Source organism: Neoarius graeffei, chromosome 10, assembly GCF_027579695.1.
Source record: "Neoarius graeffei isolate fNeoGra1 chromosome 10, fNeoGra1.pri, whole genome shotgun sequence".
Taxonomy (NCBI): Eukaryota; Metazoa; Chordata; class Actinopteri; order Siluriformes; family Ariidae; genus Neoarius; species Neoarius graeffei.
In genome coordinates this window covers 53,652,851-53,678,767 of record NC_083578.1, presented here as the reverse complement: position 1 = coordinate 53,678,767, position 25,917 = coordinate 53,652,851, and the positions used below count along the sequence as shown (strand labels likewise).

General features: G+C 41.9%; 1 protein-coding gene across 1 annotated transcript in view; it reads right to left on the bottom strand.

Moving 5' to 3' along the window:
- The window catches only part of hsd17b4 (hydroxysteroid (17-beta) dehydrogenase 4), a 57,324-nt gene extending 37,576 nt beyond the window's left edge, over positions 1–19,748 (bottom strand). The window contains exon 1 of the mRNA XM_060931888.1: positions 19,609–19,748. Within this exon, the coding sequence (XP_060787871.1) occupies positions 19,609–19,666 (58 nt within the window). The 5' untranslated portion in view covers positions 19,667–19,748. The remainder of the gene's footprint in view (positions 1–19,608) is intronic.
- Positions 19,749–25,917: the final 6,169 nt, after the last annotated feature.

Here is a 25,917-nt window from a genome sequence, read left to right as displayed (position 1 = left end):
CATTCTTCTTAAGGATGCTTTACAAAAGAAATTACAAAGGCACAATGGCATCCAGACAAAACAGTCATGAATACAGATATTTAAACTGTTATGCAACTGTACGATTTAAAAATAAATAAAGTTGTGTGACAGAAAGGGTTGCCAAAGGTTGGAAGGAGACAGTGAGAAGTGTTATGAACTCTTAAAAATGACAAGTGTCAGTAATCAGCTCTGACTGATTACTGATTAAACTAATAAATTAGTTTAGTACAACTAAATAGAAAAAAATTAATTACATATGTGAAAAATCCTTAAATAGGATTAGTATTGACTATTTTTAATCATGATCCATTTCTTGGATATTTTTCTTCTTTTAATTTGCCTTTTTTTCTGTTCTAGCATGTTTAATCATCTACTTTCATGGGCTTTATGGACAGAGGATATTTGCTTTTTTCCTGTGTGCCAACACTGTAGAAAAAAAATATTAGAACAATTTACATCATATTATAAAAGAGCTCTCCTTGTCAGTTTCAGTATCAAAAGAAGTATTTTTTTTTATAGTAAAGACACATGGTCCAATAAAGTCTTTAAGATAGCAAAATGAACATGTTGCTTTAAAAGTCAAAAGTACACACCACTAGAATACTGCTTTGACTGAAAGAATAAAAAAAAGTCTCTATAAAGCAGTGTGAAACTTTATCATCACCAGTAAAACTATCAAATTATCTTAGCTCCCTTTGACATCAAAAGGTGAAGGATCCTCTGCTCATCTCTACTCCTTCAAATATAAAAATGGGCAATGGACAAGGGTTATCATGCAGTATTTGCCATTTTCCTTCTCACTACTTAAGAAATAGTTGAAAAGCCCAATATTGCCATGATATTCATATTCATGTCCCTGTATGTAAACTTCTGATTGCAAATGTATATGGGCAGTTGTGTCTGACTGGAATTTGATATAAATGCTTGGCAATATTTGCCATCACTGGCAAATCATTGTCACCATGCCATTGAATATTATAACATTTTAAAATCAGGTTGACAATTTACAAAAATATTTGTAAGATATTTGGTTTTTCAAATGTCCCTCTGGGGGAAGTCATTAAAAGTTACATGTAGAATCCATAGCTATAGAACCCATAACTGTATAAAACACAAGACATTCAACCTCTCCCTCTCTCAATGCATTGTCCCCACCTGCTTTAAACAGTCTGTTATAGTTCCTGTGCCTAAGAAACCCCAGCCCAGCTGCTTGAACAACTACTGCCCCATAGCCCTAACATCTGTGGTGATGAAGTGTTTCAAAAGGCTAGTCAAACCCCTCATCACCTCCTCCCTGCCTGCTACCCTGGATCCGCTACAGTTTGCCTATCGTCCCAGCAGATCCACAGATGACGCCATTTCTCGCCTACTTCACACCACCTTGGCTCATCTGGACACCAAGAGGGGATCCTACGCTAGACTGCTGTTCACGGACTACAGCTCAGCGTTTAACACCATAATCCCCTCCAGGTTGGTCCAAAAACTGTGTGATCTCAGCCTGCATTCCTCATTGTGCCGGTGGATCCACAGCTTCCTTACAGGCAGACCACAGGTGGTACGTGTAGGCCGCCACACTTCATCTCCCCTCACCCTCAACACTGGTTCCCCCCAAGGATGCGTTCTGAGCCCTTTGCTGTACTCTCTGTACACTCATGACTGTATGGCCACTTCAGACTCCAACACCATCATTAAGTTTGCTGATGATACAGTTGTAGTGTAATCTCCAATAACGATGAGCCTGCCTACCGGACCGAGATTAAACATCTCACGGACTGGAGTGAGGAGAACAACCTCACACTCATCACCAGCAAAATGAAGGAGCAGATAGTGGACTTCAGTAGGAAGCAGCAGAGGGACCTCCAACCCATCTACATCAACGGGGCCCAGGTAGAGAAAGTGGACAATTTCAAATACCTGGGTGTCCGCATCTCATAAGACCTCTCTTGGTCCCATCATACCAACAGTCTGGTTAAGAAAGGCCGCCAACACCTCCACTTCTTAAGGAGACTGAAGGACTTCAAACTCCCACTCAAGGTACTAAGGAACTTTTACTCCTGCACTATTGAGAGTGTCCTGAGTGGGAGCATCACTAACTGGATAGGACGCACCACCAGGAGAGATCAGCTAGCTCTCAGGAGGGTGGTTCACTCTGCTGAGAGAATCATCAGGACCACCCTCCCTAACCTACAGGACATTTATTCCAACCGCTGCAGGGACAGAGCCAGGAAGATCGCCAGTGACCCCAGCCACCCAAATAATAGACGGTCCTCCCTGCTGCCTTCAGGGAGACGCTACTGACAGCTGAAGGCCAATACTGAGAGAATGAGGAGGAGCTTCTTCCCTCAGGCCATCAGACTGTTGAACTGTTCACAGTGATAACAAGGTACACTACTATGCACTACTGCACTTTAAGGACTCGTAACTGCACAATCACCACATCTCTGCCATGCTCCACTCTATACATTTCTTCCCCCCCCTTCCCCTTTATTTCTATAGTTTTTAATTTATCTTATCTATATACTTTTACACTCGCAACGACCTAAGGCACATAAGTATTTCACTGTAATTACTTGTAATTATATGTGGCCAATAGAACTTGAACTGAAGCACTTTTTCTAAGAGTAGTCCTATCTCTGACAATTTGCAAATAGTTTACTCCCTTGTAGCTATCACGAGGGCTATGAGATACAGCAATGTTTTAATATAAATGATTAAAATATCTCCACAATCTGTATTACGGATAGCTCACGTACTCTATACTAAACATTGTCAGTTACATTGAAATGTTTAGACATGGTATCCTAAGTTGTTTAACGAACCACACTATTCACTAGTGCAGCTAGCACTCTCCCTGACAGACACAGGAACAAACCAATAATAGTCAAGAGTAGGCAGTTCCTAATCTTACGTTTCCTCCTTGTTTTCTTTAGCAACATTACAGCATTGCTCTCAATACAGAGGAGTGTGTTTATATATTTAAAAAAAAAAAAACCCTCCACCCACCACAACAAAAATAGTTGAACCTCGTTACGACTTACTCTCAAATACACTGCCCGTCCTCAGCTGTACACAGAATGCCAAGAAAACTGCAATAAACTCAAACAATGAAATGCAAAAACAGCTTGCTTGGGGGGGGGGGGACGACACACCACATGTTACACAGAACTATGTCAACTCAGCTAAATGTATTTTGTATTTAAACATTTAAAATATGAAATTTTTTGGGAAGTTTATTTTATTTATTAAAATATGCTCGACAAGGCACAACATTAATATATGGTTTCCCCTTCCTTTGCAATTATAATAATCTCCACTCTTCTGATGAAAGGTTTTTCACTATATTTGAGCGTGGCTGTGGGAATTTGCCCATTCAGACACGAGCATTAGTCAGATCAGGCACCGATGTTGGACGAGGAGGCCTGACATGCAGTCGGATTTCCAATTCATCCCAAAGGTGTTCAGGGAGGTTGAGGTCAAGGCTCTGTGGACGCACTCAAGTTCTTACACTCCAACTTTGGCAAACCATTTCTTCATGGACCTTGTTTCGTGCACAGGGACACTGTCATGCTCCTTATTTCCAGTGAAATGAAATTGTAATTCTACAGCAGACAAATGACTGTCTAGACAAGCATGTCCATCTTAGTGTTAGAAGTTTGGGAATAGCCCACATCATATGGGAGTCATGGTCAGGCTTCTACATACATTTGGCCATACAACACTTGGTGGTCATACTTATGCGACATCACTAGCGGGCAGTGCTGCATATACCAAGCAAGGATTTACAGGAAACAGAAAGCAAATAAATCTCTTGATGCTACTCAGTATCAAGCAGTTCATGCATTAGCGCCTCCGATTTTCCGCGATCGCGGAAAACGGATTGAAATCGCGGAAATTGGGGTCAGAAACGGAATTAGTGCTCAGAAAATGAATCTACACATTCTGATCTTATCAAAACTTTTTTCGGAATTAAAATCCGTCAATTAGTTGGTGAGATACATGAAGATTTATCAACCTGTCAAATCCTGTCTTCCATAATGTTTTGATGGTGTCCCCAGGGATGTTTACCTTGCATCACACTAGGTGGCAGCACATAATTTTTAAAATTTAATTTTAACTATGCTTTAAAAACATAAATAAAAAACATTTTGTTAGGTAAAGTGACTTGGGTAGTCATGGGTAAGTATTATAATTTTATCTTGATTAATTTATTAAATGACTTTGTAGTGTGTATGATATCCTGTAGATGTCACTAGTGGGTGTGGGAAAAGGAGGGAAAAATTGCAACATGGCTACCCCAAAAAGGGTGAAAAGGTCCCTCCCTGCACTTTCTATCACAGCTAAAGAAAGGGTGAGACAATTTCCAGATGACTTCGATGAGGATGGAGGCCTCCTTTTTTGCAAATACACCACAGACTTTGTCAGAGTGGACACAATAAAACAGACCCTCCAGGATTTCGCGATGTTGCGATTTGCAACATCAACACAAATTCCAGGGATGTGATTTGGGGCTGGTGAAATTCTGAAAATTTTAGCCGGGGGTCTGGGGGCCACAGGCCCCCAGCTGATCCAGGGCAGTGCCCTGGTGGGGGGACAAGGGGGGCGAAGCCCCCCGAAGCTCCTGGGTTCTGGGGTTTTCTGACTTAAAAATTGTACCAAAATGGCAAGCAAACGCACAAGAAAAAAACTTGTCATGATTAACAAATTCAAGCCAATTTAATGGTCAACATGCAACTCTGAGCCCCTATAGTAAATTCAATGATTCTTAACTGACAAAAAGCCAAAACATGAAACCTAAAAATGTCATTCTAAATTAAATCATCTGCATTAGAATAAATAGAAAACTGTATAAGGAAAAACAAAATTTATACTTTCAATTACTGTAGAAGTTGAACATACCTAAATGTGCCTTTTCAAACAAACATGATGCAACATAAGAATTCATCCACCATTATTTATTAAACTCTACTGCTCCTGGTAGTCTCCCGGTTTGCTTCTTATGTATAGCAACTTCTAATATTTGATTAAGTTACTGCACACCCCGTTTAGACAGGGTAACAGGATTGACAAAAAAATTAGTCATGCATAGACTACTTACCAAAACTGAAATTAAGTAAATATTCTCAGATTCAGTTCATTCTGCCATCCATATAAAAGGTGAGAATATGTAGATCCTTGGCAACAAATAATTTCAATAATAGCTTTTGGGAGCATTTATTTTTGTTATGTGATTAATCACGGTAACAGAACTGACACAAACCTCTGGGACGGATACAAAAATTAACAAAACATCGAAAAAAATCTCTTTTCTTAATGGCATTTTCAATTTGTGACATATGTCCATTGTGGTTTCCACAGTCTTGTCGTTGAACATGAAAAAGTTTCAATTCCACCTTTGGCTAACATTAAGAATCATGTCTGAAAAAAAGTCTCTTTTCAGTGGGACAGCCATGTTTGCTCATTTTCGACCCTAATATTTGCTACAAAATACACATTTAGGAACCAAAGTAGTCAAATTTTGAAATGCAAGGTAGAACTGATAATGTTTTATCATATGAGACCATAAAAAGGTTTTAGAAATCTCAAAATGTGAACAAAACACGTCCGGACAAAAAAAAAAAAAGTTTTCTGTGAAATTGACTCATACAGAACTGTACAGTGTTCACTCACTTGAGGATTTTCATATGCAAGAATAAAAGTCACTTTCACTAAACAACATTCACAAAAAATGTGTTTGCAATTAATTGGGATCCACTGTTTTTATCATTTCAACCGCGCATCAGACCCTCGGCCAATTGAAAATGTCTTTCATGAACTTTTCTCCCTCATGAGAATTTTGAAAAGTTGGCAAGTATGTATTATTTGCACTAACATTTTAATATTGAATAAACAAATCAAAATTGTGTATAATTACCTTACATCCACGCTGTGGGAAAAGTTTTGAGCGAAAATTAAAACTAACTTCGAGTGAAAAAGGTGAAATAATCTGTGATGAAGTTGGCAGAGACTCTGAAGTAAAGTGAGAGGAGGCGGGGGGTTTGGGTCAAGCATCACTGCCGCCTCACAGACTCACCTTCCCGGGTTAAACTCCCACCACTCCCCCTCTCTCTAGCTTTTTTGTTTTGTTTGTTTTCACTGAGTAACCATTTTGATTTGTAAACTAGAGCTGTGATTTAAACTGCTGTTTCTTCAGACGTAACTAAAACAAACTGAAATAAAAACCGCCCCTTCTTTTCCTCAGAAGGTTTAGCCTCCGATGCTAACCTTTTCACCACAGCTTTCATAGCGTGCGCATGCGCATCCAGGAAGCAACAGATGGCGCGAGGCCCCGTTGCCACGGCAACCTTCGTCACCCCGCGAAAACATACCCAACTGTCACACGTGCAGTGACGCCATCACCACTCGCAGGTTTATTATGGGGAAAGAAATGAGCTGGGTTGTTTTTTTTTCTTCTTCCCCATGTTTATTTACTTTAAAAACACACACACACACACACACACCAAACTGATGATCAGGTGCATCTTTACGCTCGATCACGGAGGCTGCCATCTTTCAACTCTTTGTTTGAAGCAAGCTTACGTACAGCTATCTAACAAGCGCGTTCATTGGTTATTACAGAGCGATGGGCCAATCACGTACCTCGTTTCATCTCAATGACGGAATTACTGAAAGTCGGAACGAATAGGATATGAATGCGGATTTTTGAGCGAAAAATCGGAAAATTTTTTTTTTCAAATTGAGGTGAAAAAAAGCCGAATTCCGCGAATTTGCGGAAAAATCACATCCCTGAAATTCAACCGATCCCCACGAATTCAGGGCGGTGTTGCAATTATATCCAATCACCGCAACTTTCCCGCAAATTTGACCAATCTTTGGCGTCGTCTTGAGGTGACGTCGACAAACTACCTTCCGCCTTACTTCCGTGTATACGTTCAAGAGAAGCAGCATGTGCGAGTCAGTGTTTATGTAGGCTTAAATTCTGTTACTGAAGGTGTGTTATGTTTACAGTGAAGGACTGTGTGCACTTTATTTTACTTAATACAAGAAATTAATGGATGCCAACATTTTTGCCAAAATGGTATTTTATTTTCCATTGTTTAGGCAGCTTCAGCATCATACTGTGAGATTCTGTTCAAATTGTTTTTTTTCCTTCTATGAAGCCTGAGCCATTTATTTTATTAGTTTATAATTAGTTTAAATTTAGTCTTCAGGACAGACTGCCTGTACACAGTACTAGTATTAGTTTTTTTTTCTTACATGAAAGCTGAGGCATTTATATTTTAAGGTAACTTCATGTTGTGCTGTGAGGTTCTATGCACTTTAACTTTTGAACCAACAGGTGCATTTGGATAAGTAAAGCCTATTTTTCTGCATTTTTGTAGTCCTGGTAATATTTTATATTGGTCAAGTTGTTTATAGGACCATTTCTCAGTGTCTGTTTTTTTAATCAATAGTTTTTCCAGTAATAACTTAATATTTAACATACTCAATTTTAATCACAAAGAGAAAATCGCAACAATTTCTCGCAACTTTCACTTCCTCCCGCAATGTAATCGCAACAAAAACCTAAAAAACACCGCAACTTTCATTGCAATTTTTTGGAAAACCCCCCCCGCAACAGACATTTTAGCCCGCAACAATCACAAAAAAGGCCCGCAAAATCCTGGGGGGACTGATAAAAGATCACATAAAAAGCCAGAAACACACAAGAAATAAGAGGAGCATAGCAATATAATTGTGAGTGAATGATTACATGAAAGAGTGACGTTTCAGGAACTGAGACGCGCTTGGCATAGCTCCCTCAGTGGAAAAACACCTGTGCAAGGTTTTCTAAGGTGCATTAAGATATTAGACTGTGTACAGAAAGTTTAAAGCTTTATATGAAGTTGTACTACAGCAGGCCAGTAAAGCAGGATTACATGGATACGGGTAGACGCACAAGGACAACAAACATGCAGATGCCTCCCAACACCAGTTACCTGAAACAAAGTTTCATGCATTTATTACATGTACTTAAGAATTCTGAATATGTTGAAAATCTAAAAATGCCAATTTGGTTGTCATTTGAGCATATAACTGAAACAAATTGTCTGAAAAGGAATTAGCCATTCTCTGAAACGGAATTTAATGTTTTTTGAAACGGAAAATAGGAGGCTCTAATGCACTTCAGTTTAACTACTGTTTAAATCCACAATTCTAGGGATCAATAAAGATATTATGGAAGTCTTCACAAACGGAGTTGTTATAGTTTACATCACCTACACCTTAACTGGGAGGCAATTAGAAGGGGGGAGGGGAGAAAAAAAAATCAGTAAATTGTGTCAACTTGCAGGCTGATTAAATGGGACATTATAATGGCAACTACAGGTGGTATGGAGCTTCATTTTACAGTCATACAATACCAGACAAAGATTTGGACACACCTATTCATGGTAATGAGTAAATGTGTCCAACCTTTTGACTGGTACAGTATATTCCACAATATCATGGTTAGGCCCGTCATCATAATTTTTTTGGACGATAGATTGTCTCAGAAATTATTGCGATAAACGATGTTATTGTTGACGTCTTTTCAAGACAGGTTTTATGCCACTAATAAAATAATGATCATGCAAATACACCCTTTCAAAGAACAGTAAACTTTTTAGTCAACTTATTCAATTCAACAGTGGAACGTGTAAAATATATATATATATATATATATATATATATATATATATATATATATATTAATTATACATACCTAAAGAAATAAAACAAAACAAACAAACCCTCTCACAACAAAACCAATAAATAAAATACAACCTATGGCTCTTAAAAATTGTACTTAAGTAAATATTAACTTGGCACAGGGTAATAAAAAGACAGACAGACAGACTTTTCTTCACAGGCAACATTCTGCCAATCCAGTTTCTCAAAGGTTAGTACCCAGATAAACAAAAAGCGCAAAGTAACAATGTATTGCCAGCTGTCATTTGGATAAAAGTAACAATTAGAACGAGAACATGTAGGCAAGGGCGCAGGTTTGGTATTAACATTGGTGGGGACAAAAACCTAATGCCAACACCCAGTGGCGCCAACTTTAGGTCAACATTAGAGGGTCACAATATTTTGCTCCATTGTGCTCCACCAACAGAGTATCCATCATCTCTCCAAAGTCCAGACTTTTAAAATTTGAAGTTCAGAACTGTAGTAATTCATGAATAATAATAATAATAATAATAATTATTATTATTATTATTATTATTATTATTAATTTATTATTAATTTATTATTAATAAGCAATTAATTTGATTAATTGCAAATCTTGCATGTAATGATTAACTTATTCTACCAATTTGCAAATGTGTTTTACAAGCAAATAACGCATTGACTGTCGGGAGGGTGTATGTTCTTTCCCCCTCATAAATGGAAGTAAAACACATACGGAACCTTAAGCACTGCGTTAAATTAGGCTGGCAGGGGGAGTGGGATCTCTTCTGTGTGATCTTTAAAGGGCTGATGACACGAACATGACTATGCAATTTCTTAAATTAACTATACAACATGGCAAACATGTTAGATTTGTTATAATTGCGTGAAAAGAAGCTGTTGTTACGCAAATATCCAACTTTTAATTGCACAGCGCAAGAAAACTGGGTCCGTGGCTCGCGGCCATGATGTGACGTCAGCGGGAGAACACGCTGCGGTTCACTGGCTGTTCTACTCTGGTTCTACTCAATGGAAATGGCGCATGAAAACGCCGGTGAACTCTCTAGTGCTAGCTCTTCCTCTTCTGGGAGTCTAGAATTGTGTTGATCTCTTCCGAATAGAATCTATGATAGCCTACCCTCTTTACCCTTTGCCTCTCGTTGCTAGGCGGCAGTTACATGAAAGCTGCAAGCTTTCACAAGCAAATACATGACTGATATCATGCCGACTTTATGATTACATTTATGATTATCATGTAGAATTTATAGCTCTACATACCTTTATCTTATGTCGTTTCACAACATGTTCTGACAGGAGGACTGTCTTTGGATCCAGCATAGCTACTAGTAGACCCCCTCCGGAATACTGGCAGTGTTGCCAGATTGGGAGGAATCCCACCAAGAATGGGCGGTTTCAAGTGCATTTTGGTGGGTTTTGAGCATATTTTGGGCTGGAAAACGTCAGCAGTATCTGTTGCCAGATACTGCTGAAGTTTTCCAACCCAAAATATGCTCAAAACCCACCAAAATGCACTTGAAACCGCTCAACTGGGCGGGAAACCTCCCAATCTGGCAACACTGTGTAGGCACTGCTGATGGTAGTAACACACGTTTGTGCTGAACTGAACACCCAAGAGGTTCTTTTAAGCTGGGAAGGGTGTCAAAACAATCCAAATCGAAGTGTTCAGAGCACAGGACGGATGCTGGTGAGGGCTCCCACTTGTCACGAGTGCGCCTGACTTGCTTCACCCACTTCGCATGCAGCTCGGGATCTCTGGGAAACTTGAATAAACTTATCCCATCCTTGTAGGTTTTGGAGCAAAAGCCGGCAACACAATGCGAAGGCATAATAACTAACAAACAAACAAACAATAATAATGACAAACTGAACACCTCTCGCATCAACAACAAACTGGTAAGTTAGGAGGAAGGTTCTTTCTCTGACGTCATATAGCTCCTCCTCCTCTTTCGTCTCCTGGGTGCTGCAGCCCTGTCAAATTTGCCCAAATAGCCGCGTTTATCATAACTTGTAAAATAGGCGCCTTCGTGAATTAATATATGGATCATCGGGAATTACTTTTTATGTTATAAAACATCGCCAAAGATGTCAAAAACGTGTCCTCAGCACTTTAACTCGTTTTAGAATGCTAGGTTAAGCTGATACGTGATTGATCTAATGGTAACACAGGACGAGGTCTCTAGAACTTTGACTCATTGAAAGGTTACAATTTTACTTGGCAACAATGTATCTGAATTCTGATTGGTTGTTATATTATTGCCCTTTTGTCGTCTTCTTGAGCCCAGAGCGGAGAGGAGAGGTAGACAGGCTTTCGTCTAAACGGGGGAACAGGGGCGCTGCGCCCTCTTACTCTCAGCGTGCGCCCCCTTACCGACTCCATGAAAACATCCCAGCAACACCACGTGACAATGTGTCTGATCATCAAATACGTTATAATTGCTCCAAAAATATTCCAATCATAGTAGATACACCGCCAGACGGTGCAAAAACAATCCGAATTGGCGTTTTCCAGACTGAGGCGCCATGTTGTTTAGTTGTTTACTTGTTGCGGCTGCTCTCGCGAGATTTGACATGGGTTACATACAAGGTCAGCTGACTTGTAGAGCGAGATTTCTCAAGACTGAATGACCTTTCACCCACCGGCGCGGGAGCTTTTGATAGAAGTAGTTCACGAGTTGTTTTTGTTGACACTTGGGCATTTAAAGACGTCATCCCGCGGCACGAAGCGGAAGAAAGCCAAAAGACTGACCGGGGCAGAAGATGATTACTTCTTTCTTTTTCAATGTTGACAATTTGTTACAATTTCCCTCTCAGATAGCCTCAGAATGTCCCATTGGAGCATTTTTCAAAGGCTTTGCACGGCGGGGGGGGACAACCGGCACCATCTCCCCCCCCGCTTCGCTCCCTCGCCATGGTGAGCACCCTCATACTAAATTTTTCTAGAAAAAACCCTGGTAGAGACAGGGTTCTATAGAGAAAAAATTTTAGCCTACCGCTTTCAAATGAACCCCCTCGAAAACCAATCAGTTCAGTGTATGTATGTACTTGGTATGTGACGTTTTCAAAAGAGAGGCGGGAGTAACCAAAAATTTCTGATCAAGAAGGCGGAGGCTGTTATGCCGATTATGTGAAAATGTTTTATTTGATTAAAAGGCGTCTGGGCCACGAACAATGTTCACATCACCATCGGGTTGTTGTTTACAGGAGTCATGTTACACGAACTTGGTGAGGGCTCTCTGCAGGTCTTAACTGAAGCACTTCAAATTAAGGGTTAGCGGGCTGCTAAAGTTTGCAGGCACTTCACAAGCAAGACTAGGTGCAATATTAGCCAACATTAGCACAATTTGATATGTCTTTGTGACCTTAATGAACACCAGTTGTCTGTATCAAGTCTGATTGTTATTTATATGCCACACAAACTTAGAAAACAGTCATATTGGTATGCTATCGTTTTTACACACCAAATACGAACTGTTATTAACTGATTAATTTTACCAGCTAATCTAACGTTACATTCCTCAAGGACAGTTTGCTAGCTAACTGCGGTTACAGTGACCACTGCACCACAACCGCACTTGCTAATTGACAGGGTAGCTGAACTTGCTTGCTGTTTTAGCGACCATGCCCCCAGAGCGAATTTTGCGTGGTTTCGCCCAGTGGAAACCTACAGTAACCATTTGTGTACTGCACCCGGAGCGTGATTTTTTTCTTCTATCAGAAATATTGGTAGGGACATATCAGCCATCATTTGATATTGGTAGGGACACGTCCATACCCAATTCTACCCCTATGGTCTGTACAACAGAGCATGTTGTTGTCTTTGCCCCATTCAGTGGATAGCCTGGCTCGATAACTGTTGCATGCTGGGAGGCCCTGCCTCTGACAGAGAGAGACGACAGAAAACAGCACGGTGTTTTATTCAGACAATGGGTCACGCAAATACTCTGGCAACTTCCCTTTGTAGATGTACAGCGCGTAAATGCCAAAATTGCAGTAAAAAATTTTTTTACCAAGTTCATTTTCATTTACCGTACCATAAGTCGTTATATTGAATATCGCGACAGGCCTATACCATGGTTTAATTTATAGCTGTTCAGATGAATTTCATTGTAGAGAACACTTTATTACAGACACCACGCTTAGAAACCAACAGTGTGAATAGGCTAAACCTAATTTAAAGTGGTTTCCTGGGGACGCCGTAGCTCAGTTGACTAAGGCGCCATACCATAAATCCGGGGACCCGGGTTTGATTCCGACCCGAGGTCATTTCCCGATCCCTCCCTGTCTCTCTCTCCAGCTCATTTCCTGTCTCTACACTGTCCTATCCAATAAAGGTGAAAAAAGCCCCCCCCCCAAAAAAAAAAAAATCTAAAAAAAAAAAAGTGGTTTCCTGTCAGATTCTGGTAAGATTGTTAGTGAAGTGGTGGGAACACATTCCCAACCTAATGAAGATGAGAAGTACTGGAGGCAATAAAGGTCAAGGTTATTGTTTACACAGAACTTGAGACGTACTAGTGCATCTCAAACAATTAGAATATTGTAAAAGTTTTTCCCCCAAAAAAATTTAATTCAAAAAGGTAAACTTTCATATATTTTATATTCATTAAATGTAAAGTGAAATTTCTCAAGCCATTTTTGTTTTAATTTTGATGACTGATTTATAGCTCATGAAAAAAACAATACAGTATCTCAAGTTATTAGAATATTTCCTAAGATCAATCATAAAAGGACTTACAATACAGAAATGTCCAACTTCTGAAAAGCATATTAATTTATACACTCAATACTTGGCTGGGGCTCCTTTACCATGAATTACTGCATCAGTGTGGCATGGCATGGAGACAAGTCAGCCTGTGGCACTGCTGACGTGGTACTGAAGACCAGGTTGCTTTGATTATGGTCTTCAGCTCGTCTGTATTTTTGGGTCAGGTGTTTTTTCATCTTCCTCTTGACAATACCCCATAGATTCTCTCTGGGGATCAGGTCAGGCGAGTTGGCTGGCCAATCAAAAAACAGTAATATCATGGTCAAGAAACCATTAGGTAATAGTTTTGGCACTATGGGAAAGTGCTAGGTCCTGCTGGAAAAGGAAATCGGCATCTCCATAAAGTCTGTCAGCAGATGGAAGCATGAAGTGTTCCAAAATCTCCTGGTAGATGGCTGCATTGACTTTGGACTTGATAAAACACAGTGGACCAACACCAGCAGATGACATGGCACCCTAAATCACATACTGCCGAAACTTCACACTGGACTTCAACCACCTTGGATTCTGTGCCTCTCCACTTTTCATCCAGACTCTAGGGCCTTGATTTCTAAATGAAATACAAAATTTACTTTCATCTGAAAAGAGGACTTTGGACCACTGAACAACAGTCCAGTTCTTTCTCCCCTTAGCCCAGATAAGACATTCCTGATGTTGTTTCTGATTCAGGAGTGGCTTGATATTAGGAATGAGACAGTTGTGGGCCCCTTTCCTGAAGAAGTCCATGTGTGGTGTCTCTTGATGCACTGACACCAGCCTCAGTCCACTCCTTGTGAAGCTCTTCCAAGTTCTTGAATTGACTTTTCTTGACAATCCTCTCAAGGCTGCGGTCATCCCTGTAGCTTGTGCACCTTTTCAGCAATGACCTTCTGTGGCTTACCCTCCTTGTGGAGGGTGTTGATTATTGTCTTCTGGACAACTCTCAAGTCAGCAGTTTTCCCCATGATTGTGTGTACTGAACTAGACCGAGATTATTTATTTAACACACACACACACACACACACACACACACAGTTAGGTCCATAAATATTTGGACAGAGACATTTTTCTAATTTTGGTTCTGTACATTACCACAATGAATTTTGAACAAAATTCAGATGCAGTTGAAGTTCAGACTTTCAGCTTTAATTCAGTGGGTTGAACAAAAGGATTGCATAAAAATGTGAGGAACTAAAGCATTTTTTAAACACAATCCCTTCATTTCATTGTTCAGTTACTCAAAAGTAACTGGACAAATTAAATCATTGTAAATAAAATGTTCATTTCTAATACTTGGTTGAAAACCCTTTGTTGGCAATGACTGCCTGAAGCCTTGAACTCATGGACATCACCAGACGCTGCGCTTCCTCCTTTTTAATGCTCTGCCAGGCCTTTACTGCAGCGGTTTTCAGTTGCTGTTTGTTTGTGGGCCTTTCTGTCTGAAGTTTAACCTTGAACAAGTGAAATGCATGCTCAATTGGGTTGAGATCAGGTGACTGACTTGGCCATTCAAGAATATTCCACTCCTTTGCTTTAATAAACTCCTGGGTTGCTTTGGCTTTATGTTTTGGGTCATTGTCCATCTGATTATGAAACGCCGACCAATCAGTTTGGCTGGATTTGAGCACACAGTACGTCTCTGAATACCTCAGAATTCATCCGGCTGCTTCTGTCCTGTGTCACATCATCAGTAAACACTAGTGACCCAGTGCCACTGGCAGCCATGCATGCCCAAGCCATCACACTGCCTCTGCTGTGTTTTACAGATGATGTGGTATGCTTTGGATCATGAGCTGTACCACGCCTTCGCCATACTTTTTTCTTTCCATCATTCTGGTAGAGGTTGATCTTGGTTTCATCTGTCCAAAGAATGTTCTTCCAGAACTGTGCTGGCTTTTTTAGCAAAGTCCAATCTAGCCTTTTTATTCTTGTGCCTTATGAGTGGCTTGCACCGTGCAGTGAACCCTCTGTATTTACTTTCACGCAGTCTTCTCTTTATGGTAGATTTGGATATTGATACGCCTACCTCCTGGAGAGTGTTGTTCACTTGGTTGGCTGTTGTGAAGGGGTTTCTCTTCACCATGGAAATTATTCTGCGATCATCCACCACTGTTTTCTGTGGGCGTCCAGGTCTTTTTGCACTGAGTTCACCAATGCTTTTTTTCTTTCTCAGGATGTACCAAACTGTAGATTTTGCCACTCCTAATATTGTAGCAATTTCTCGGATGGATTTTTTTCTGTTTTCGCAGCTTAAGGATGGCTTGTTTCACCTGCATGGAGAGCTCCTTTGACCGCATGTTTTCTTCACAGCAAAATCTTCCAAATGCAAGCACCACACCTCAAATCAACTCCAGGCCTTTTATCTGCTTAATTGAGAATGACATAACAAAGGAATTTCCCACACCTGCCCATGAAATAGCCTTTGAGTCAATTGTCCAATTACTTTTGGTCCCTTTAAAAACAGGGTGGCACATGTTAAGGAGCTGAAACTCCTAAACCCTTCATCCAATTTTAATGTGGATACCCTCAACTGAAAGCCTGGACTTTATGTCCATTATATAACTAGAACTTGAATATGTTTCAGTAAACCGGTAAAAAAAAAAATTGTCAGTGTCCAAATATATATATGGACCTAACTCTGTCTCTGTGTGTGTGTGTGTGTATATATATATATATATATATATATATATATATATATATATATATATATATATATATATATAATAAATAAAAACACCCCTCTGTAGACCATAATTATCAAAACTAAAATAGAAAAATGCTTGAAACAGTTTACATGTAACCTACATTAATTTTTCACTTCGTAACTGATGGAAAATATTCAACTTTCTCAATATTCTAGTTTTGAGATGCACTAGTACGTGTCACAATTATTCAGAAACCTTTTATTAACCTGTGAATATAAGGGGCCAAAATATCTTGTCACAATGTTTCCAATCAGCGGTCACTTGAAGGCTGATAAACGCACAGTACCACAGATAAGAACATGGACTTTGAGTTCCTCAGTGTCCCCCATCCACCACACTTTCCCATAAACTCCTCTCTGAATCTCCATACACATCAATACACAGAGGGGATTTGTGGGTAAGCATGGCGCACTGATCAACTTATGCTGCATAAAGATAGTCAGGAAACAAATAGTTATTCAAATGTGCTAGAATTAAGAACATTATAAAAGTAAGAAATTGAAAAATAAAAACATCCAGCAAAGTTATAAAACAGGACTAACAAAAGGTTATTTCATGATATTAATCGCAATTAAAGTTTTTATGATACAGTTTTAACAGAAATTCTATTCCATTTCCGATTTCAGTAATACTGATCAGTCACGTGTCCTGAAATTCGTCTTTTTAGGATCTCATATTTTGTCTCGGTATTTTAAAATATGTAAAACGCTGTAAACAAAAACAGCTCTGGGATCTGGACCCTCATAAGGAAACACGCTTTTATACAGAAACAAGGCTTCACTGCAGTAGTGTTTTATCAGGACACCAGAACAGAAGTTTGTTAAAACCCTACTGTATGCACATACACTACTAACTAATTCGTATTGCTTAGTGTCGTGCCTCGGAAGGTTTTTAAGGACTTGCTTATTGAACACACTATGAGCTAAACTCGACAGATCTGGGCCCTGTACTACGAAGCGGGTTTTCTGGCTTACCAGGGTAACTTCGAGAGTAACTTGATCACGTGCAGCGTAACTTCCCGATTAACCCATACTACGAAAGTTGGCTATGTTCAAACCGAGGTATGCTGCCATGGCAATTTACGCTGCATCTCAAACCTGCTCGTCTCAGGTTATGTTCTTGGTTAACCCGAGGTTTCCGATTAACCACACCCTTTTTAAACACCACCTCTCCACCGACATTTCCTCTAGAGACAATGCCAGCGTACCTGGATGACCCGTGCGATATCGGAGCGCATATTAGAGATGGGATTTATGGCTCTTTGATGGGCTCCGCATCTTTGTGATCCGTTCTTCGAAAAGAGCCGTTCAAAAGACTGGCTCATTTGGCTCTTTTTAAATATTTATTCAGTTTTAAGAAGACAGCATCTAAAGAAGCCAGATCCCTCTGCTTAGACAGGGACATCAATATTTCTGGACATACCTTTTATATAAAGCAACCTAGACTTACATTATTGTAACCCCTAAACGCTCATAAATAAACCATTAAAAAACAATGGAGGGCTTCAATGAATGTCCATGCAGAACGGCTTTTCTGTAAAAAAAAAAAAAAGAACCCACTCAAGAACAGTTATCAAGAACGCAAGAATATTTTATAGAAAAACACTTGTTTTACAAAAATATTTAAGTCCGAGATACAAAATAGATACAACTACAATAAATATAACAAGAACTAGTTATCACACAAGAACATTTTAATAGAAAAAAACAAACTTTCTATATCAAAAATATTGAAATTGTAACAAAAATAGATACAACTAAACAGTCAGATAAATAGATAAAGTTATAACAAGAACACAAGATTATTTTAAGAGGAAAAAACAAACTATTAATGCAAAAAATATATTATTAGAAAAATAGATACAACTAGACAAACAGAAATAAAATACACAAAAATAGAACAAACAAAATGACGATAGAATAAATTAAATGAACGTCTGTGCAAAGTAGTTTTCCCACAATATTATCATTAATATCACACAACATTATAAACTATATACAAAACAATTTGAACTATTAGGCAAACAGATAAAACTTGAATAAATAAAAGGCAAATGAATGCTTGCTTGCACGCACACCATTATGAATGATGTTTTTATATTTCATTTTCACCTGATGCCAGGTGCGTTTGGCACTGCTGTTGCCTCTGAAATGTTCACAGGACATACACCAACGTAATCAAAGGGACTGAACAGTCAGTCATCCTAATTCATGTGACTCTGTGCACATATCAGCTTAAGTAGGCTACTCCATGAATTTACCATACCAAATTTTATTCAGGATTTTTCGGACATTAAACAAGCTATATATGACTGGGGCCACGTCGAAGGACCATTTTCTGTGACTTGTGATTGATCATGAAGCTTTCTCTCATCCTATACTTCTGTTCTGGAACATGTAGAAGGGAGAATGTACTTACGCATTTACCCGATCGGCAATTCGTTGCCAACATGCTTGCCGCTCCTTATTGGCAGCCGCTGTGTTAGATTTTGCTCTTAAATGTTGTTTTGAGGGCGGCACGGTGGTGTAGTGGTTAGCGCTGTCGCCTCACAGCAAGGAGGTCCTGGGTTCGAGCCCCGGGGCCGGCGAGGGCCTTTCTGTGCGGAGTTTGCATGTTCTCCCCTTGTCCGCGTGGGTTTCCTCCGGGTGCTCCGGTTTCCCCCACAGTCCAAAGACATGCAGGTTAACTGGTGACTCTAAATTGACCGTGAGTGTGAATGGCTATCTGTGTCTGTGTGTCAGCCCTGTGATGACCTGGCGACTTGTCCAGGGTGTACCCCGCCTTTCGCCCATAGTCAGCTGGGATAGGCTCCAGCTTGCCTGCGACCCTGTAGAAGGATAAAGCGGCTAGATATAATGAGATGAGATGTTGTTTTGAACTCCTCGTAGCTTTGCATTATGACAGCGCATTCTTCCTCCGTGAAGTACGGCAACCGTGCCATTGTGAACAGTGGTGATTTGCGCTGATAACCTCCCCTTTAACGTGAACGCGCATTAACCCTGATTAGGTTAACACAGGTTCAACAAATCAACTTCATAACTGGCGTCGTAGTACCGTTTAACCTCAAACAAGATAACCAGGTTTTGTCAACCCCAGTTTAGCGGGGGAACCCTGGGTTACTTCTGGGTAGGCTGACCTCCGTTCGTAGTACAGGGCCCTGTTCGCTCCCACAGCGCGGACGTTGTTGCTGATATTTTCAGGCTAGTTAGCTGTAATAACTTACTTTTAAACACACACACTTTTTTTCGGATGAAACGTAGATCTGGTTTGTTGTTTTGCGAAAGGACGTTATTCCATGTCAAAGTGCATTGCTGGCTAATATCTGTTTGCTAGTCTACTGATATTCTCCACCGAGCAGCGAGGCTACAAGAAGCTGTTTTATTTAGCAAAAGCAGGTTATTAACAGTGTAGGACGCTGCCGTCTCAACTCACCACCGCCAGCTCCCGTCACAAGAATAACTTTTCCAGCGAACGACAAAGGCGCGGACATCCTGAAAAGACAGCCTTTCTGCAGGTAAACTGATCGCGTTTACCTTGACTTTTCCCCTACTTCCTGCAATAGACTTCATGATATCACGTCATCGCATCCAGCCAATCAGCGCTCTGCTCGGGATGCAATGAAACCAATACACTGAAGGGCGAATCCCAAATGGCTCCCTGTTAATGAACGATGAGAAGCAATGACGACCTATGTAGTGCACTGCTTTTAGTCATTGCTGCTTGTTTGTACTCTACAGTTTTGTTTGGCTGACGCAGGTTTCAGAAAAGTGTCAAACGAGCGAGCAAGTTCGTTTCTTAAAAATATACTATCATTTGTAATAAATTAGCCAAGTGAAACACTGTGTTCTTACCCATGAGCATTTTCCTGAAAACACCAATCAGAGCTAATAACAGGCTTGTAGTACTCGAGTCCGACTCGTGCCCTAATTTTAAGGATTCGTGACTTGACTTGGACTTGAGCACTGATGACTTATGGAAATAAGTGTGATACACTTTCTTGTGTTATCCGTGTATCTTAATGTAAACTATATTTATGTATTTTGTGCATTATTTTACTAAATAAAATCAACCACTTAACTACGCCACCATGGCGTAAGCGGTTAGCAGGGTCGCCTCACAGCAAGAAGGTTTTGGGTTCGAGCCCAGCGGCTGGCCTTTCTATGCGGAGTTTGCATGTTCTCCTCTAAAGAATCTGCGTGGGGGTGCTCCGGTTTCCCCCACAGTTCAAAAGTTAATATGAGGCAGCTCTCAACTGCTCCCCGGGCGCTGTTAGCGTGGCTGCTTGTGTGTGTGTGTTCACTGCTTCAGATGGGTTAAAAGCAGAGAGGAATTTCACAAGTGTGTGATGAATAAAGTTGTACTTGCTTTCTTTCAATGACTTGGACTCAGACTCGTGCATTAACTGCGTTTGGACTCGTAAATTGAAGACGAGGATTGGGTTTTATCTTTATTTTTTGCAACATGCCATAATAATTTGGCACAAGATATTTATCTCATCTCATTATCTCCAGCCGGGGCGACACGGTGGTGTAGTGGTTAGCGCTGTCGCCTCACAGCAAGAAGGTCCTGGGTTCGAGCCCCGGGGCCGGCGAGGGCCTTTCTGTGTGGAGTTTGCATGTTGTCTGCGTGGGTTTCCTCCGGGTGCTCTGGTTTCCCCCACAGTCCAAAGACTGGTGACTCTAAATTGACCGTAGGTGTGAGTGTGAATGGTTGTCTGTGTCTATGTGTCAGCCCTGTGATGACCTGGCGACTTGTCCAGGGTGTACCCCGCCTTTCGCCCGTGGTCAGCTGGGATAGGCTCCAGCTTGCCTGCGACCCTGTAGAACAGGATAAAGCGGCTAGAGATAATGAGATGAGATTATCTCTAGCCGCTTTATCCTGTTCTACAGGGTCGCAGGCAAGCTGGAGCCTATCCCAGCTGACCACGGGCGAAAGGCGGGGTACACCCTGGACAAGTCGCCAGGTCATCACAGGGCTGACACAGAGACACCCATTCACACCTACGGTCAATTTAGAGTCACCAGTTAACCTAACCTGCATGTCTTTGGACTGTGGGGGAAACCGGAGCACCCAGAGGAAACCCACGCGGACAACATGCAAACTCCGCACAGAAAGGCCCTCGCTGGCCACAGGGCTCAAACCCGGACCTTCTTGCTGTGAGGCGACTGCGCTAACCACTACACCACCATGCCACCCCACAAGATATTTATATCTACATTAATTTTTATATTAATAATTAAGTGCAAGAGACATTCACCTGTTCATACATCATGTTCAGGAACCAACTGACGTTAATGGCGCGTGGAGAGAAATGCCTGGCTTTGCTTATACAGACTTCTCGTGCAGTGGGAAAAAACGCACTGCTATGTGTTCCATATGTAGAAGAACTATTAAGGAGTCGACAGGAACAACCTCGAACTTCAATCATCATTTGGCAAGACTCCACCCAGAGAAGGAAGTGACACGCTATGTTCATTGCTCTGTTGATAGCGAGGCTTGCTTGCTGAGCAATGAACTAGCTAGTGTTAACCCTCTCTCATGTTATTTGCCCTGTTGATAGTGTGGCTTGCTGAGTGATGAACAAGCTTTTTAGCTATAGCCTATGAACTAAAATGAGGCAGTCAAGCAGTAACGTTCCAACACAGTAGCAGAGATGGTTAAAGGCAGCAACAGCCACTGTCAAATGGTGTGGTTGGAGTCTTGCTCTCGGACTCGACTCGGATTCAACTCAGATCAATAGTGGACTCGACTTGAAATTTTCTTTAATGACTTGGACTTGAACACTGGGGACTCGAGACTGGACTCGGACTCAAGGTTGAGTGACTCGACTACAACACTGACTAATAATACAAAATTCTACAACGAACCACGTTTCTCAGCAGTACTAAAAACAGTTTTGTTGTATCTGGATACAGCCGAGAGCAGCTGTTTGCATACGATTACATTATAATAACAGCGTTTAGCAGATGCTCTTATCCAGAGCAGCAGTAGGGGGTTAGGTGCCTTGTTCAAGGGCACTTCAGCCATTCCTACTAGTCCAGGGAATCGAACCGGCAACCTCTTGGTCCCAAAGCTGCTTCTCAAACCCTCAAGTCACAGCTTCCCCCATGTACTATGTACCACAATGTACCTTTAGGAAAATCAATATTCCAAAAATGCTTAATTTATTTAATAATTATGATGGCTCCAGCCCTGCAGTGACCTGGGGCCTCATGTACAAAGCTTGCGTACGCACAAAAAAGCTACATACGTCACTTTTGGCCCTTTTCCACTACCCTTTTTCAGCTCACTTCAGCTCGCTTCAGCTCACTTCAGCCCGACACGGCTCGCATTTCGACTACCAAAAACCAGCACGACTCAGCTCGTTTCAGCCCTGCTTAGCCCCCAAAACTCGCACCGTTTTGGAGTAGGGCTGAAGCGAGCCAAACCGTGCCGACTGAGGCTGGGGGCGTGAGCAGACACTCCCCTGTGCACTGATTGGTGAGGAGGCGTGTCCTCACATGCCCACACACGCCCCGCGAGCGCGCTGGGATCTGTAAACACCGTAAACCCGGAAGAAGAATAATTACGAATTACGAGAATTTCTGAAGCCTTATGCGCCTCGCCTCATCTATACGCTCTTGCCAGTATCTGTCCGCGTTGTCGGTGACAACAAGCCACAGCACCAAGACCAGCAACACTAACGACTCCATGTCCTCCATGTTTATTGTTTACTATTCGGGTCGTGAGACTACCGCTTAAAAGATCACTGAATCAGTGACATACAGAGCATCGTGCACGAGTTCGCGGAGCGCAAGGCTCGTCGTATGCCCTTCAAATAATGCGCGCAGTAGGCTACTGATGTTTTATTATGAGCCATGTACAGTATGTCGCCTAATGTTTTTTTGTTTCTGAGTTACATGTTCGTTTGAAGGACTTAATGTACAAAATAACATAGCTGCACCCCGTAGTGTTGAAATTGGTAAACACAGTGCATTCACGGTGGTGTAGTGGTTAGCGCTGTCGCCTCACAGCAAGAAGGTCCTGGGTTCGAGCCCCGGGGCCGGCGAGGGCCTTTCTGTGCGGAGTTTGCATGTTCTCCCCGTGTCCGCGTGGGTTTCCTCCGGGTGCTCCGGTTTCCCCCACAGTCCAAAGACATGCAGGTTAGGTTAACTGGTGACTCTAAATTGACCGTAGGTGTGAATGTGAGTGTGAATGGTTGTCTGTGTCTATGTGTCAGCCCTGTGATGACCTGGCGACTTGTCCAGGGTGTACCCCGCCTTTCGCCCGTAGTCAGCTGGGATAGGCTCCAGCTTGCCTGCGACCCTGTAGAAGGATAAAGCGGCTAGAGATAATGTGATGTGATGTGACAGTGCATTCAGTGAGGTTTGCACCGCCCTCCTTTTATTTCTGACTCTTCCTGTCACCGTTGCAACCTCTGAGCGCTCATTCGTATGCCCTTCAAATAATGTGCGCAGTATAGGCTATTGATGTTTTATTATGAGCCATGTACAGTATCCTAATGTTTTTTGTTTCTGAGTTACATGTTCGTTTGAAGGACTTGATGTACTAAATAACATAGTTGCACCCGGTAGTGTTGAAATTGGTAAACACCGCAGTTGCGGACATTTTGTAGCCTAAAATGATGTTATGATAAGCTTTAATAAAGGGCCCGGTCATTTGCCCCGCCCCCGGCCCGGCTCTGACTTGTTCCGCCACTGTCACTGATGTCACTGTTTGCGCCGCCTAACGACATCACCTGACGTCCACCCACTTTCGCTAACTCCACCCAATGTGTCCACCCACTTCCAGCCAGCACGGTTCAGCGCGGTTGTAGTCGAAATGCAACTCCAATGCCGCTTTTCCACTACAAACGCGGCTGAGCCGTGCCGTGCTGAGTCGAGCTGAGCGGGGCTGTTGGAGTTGCATTTCGACTACAACCGCGCTGAACCGTGCTGGCTGGAAGTGGGTGGACACATTGGATGGAGTTAGCGAAAGTGGGTGGACGTCACGTGATGTCGTTAAGCAGCGCAAACAGTGACATCAGTGACAGTGGCGGAACAAGTCAGAGCCGGGCCGGGGGCGGGGCAAATGACCGGGCCCTTTATTAAAGCTTATCATAACATCATTTTAGGCTACAAAATGTCCGCAACTGCGGTGTTTACCAATTTCAACACTACCGGGTGCAACTATGTTATTTAGTACATCAAGTCCTTCAAACGAACATGTAACTCAGAAACAAAAAACATTAGGATACTGTACATGGCTCATAATAAAACATCAATAGCCTATACTGCGCACATTATTTGAAGGGCATACGAATGAGCGCTCAGAGGTTGCAACGGTGACAGGAAGAGTCAGAAATAAAAGGAGGGCGGTGCAAACCTCACTGAATGCACTGTGTTTACCAATTTCAACACTACGGGGTGCAACTATGTTATTTTGTACATTAAGTCCTTCAAACGAACATGTAACTCAGAAACAAAAAAACATTAGGCGACATACTGTACATGGCTCATAATAAAACATCAATAGCCTACTGCGCGCATTATTTGAAGGGCATACGACGAGCCTTGCGCTCCGCGAACTCGTGCACGATGCTCTGTATGTCACTGATTCAGTGATCTTTTCAGCGGTAGTCTCACGACCCGGATAGTAAACAATAAACATGGAGGACATGGAGTCGTTAGTGTTGCTGGTCTTGGTGCTGTGGCTTGTTGTCACCGACAACGCGGACAGATACTGGCAAGAGCGTATAGATGAGGCGAGGCGCATAAGGCTTCAGAAATTCTCGTAATTCGTAATTCTTCTTCTTCCGGATTTGCGGTGTTTACAGATCCCAGCGCGCTCGCGGGGCGTGTGTGGGCATGTGAGGACACTCCTCCTCACCAATCAGTGCACAGGGGAGTGTCTGCTCACGCCCCCAGCCTCACTCGGCACGGCTTGGCTCGCTTCAGCCCCACTCCAAAACGGTGCGAGTTTTAGGGGCTAAGCAGGGCTGAAACGAGCTGAGTCGTGCTGGTTTTTGGTAGTCGAAACGCGAGCCGTGTCGGGCTGAAGTGAGCTGAAGCGAGCTGAAGTGAGCTGAAAAAGAGTAGTGGAAAAGGGCCACAACAGCCCCGCTCAGCTCGACTCAGCTCGACTCGGCACGGCACGGCTCAGCCGCGTTTGTAGTGGAAAAGCGGCATTTCTGTGCAAACATTTGTATGTACAAAGATTGACTTGGCGTGGAAAAGTGCAGTACTCTACGCAAACCTCATGGCTGGCACATTTCTGGTGCATCTTGGTACTTGGCGACACTTAGAGGCAGAGCAACGCAACTACATTTAGGCCTACTCGGTCAAGAGTCATGACATGGCGATAAGGGGCATCCAAAAATGCATCGGAACATCAGGATGCGTGAATTGAAATGTATGTCAGTCATACGACATTGTCGAGACACATAATGCGAGACTGTTGGGTAAATGCCAACAGATCCATCAACCATCCCTTCCATATTGTAATTACGGGAAATGAGAAACCCCAGCAATATCATTTCGATATTATTCCCATTGACTATTGGTTAATTAATTAAATTAAATAATGCACATGCAGGACCATGCATTGCAGCTAGCTTAATAGATCTTCCTTGCGCATTTGCCGTGAGGTGTCAGACTGAAATATTATTATTAGTTGATGTTGTGTGGGGTAGCCTTATCACATAATTACCAAGATCAATATATGAAATGATTTCCAAGTGCGTACAAATCAGACACAACCGCG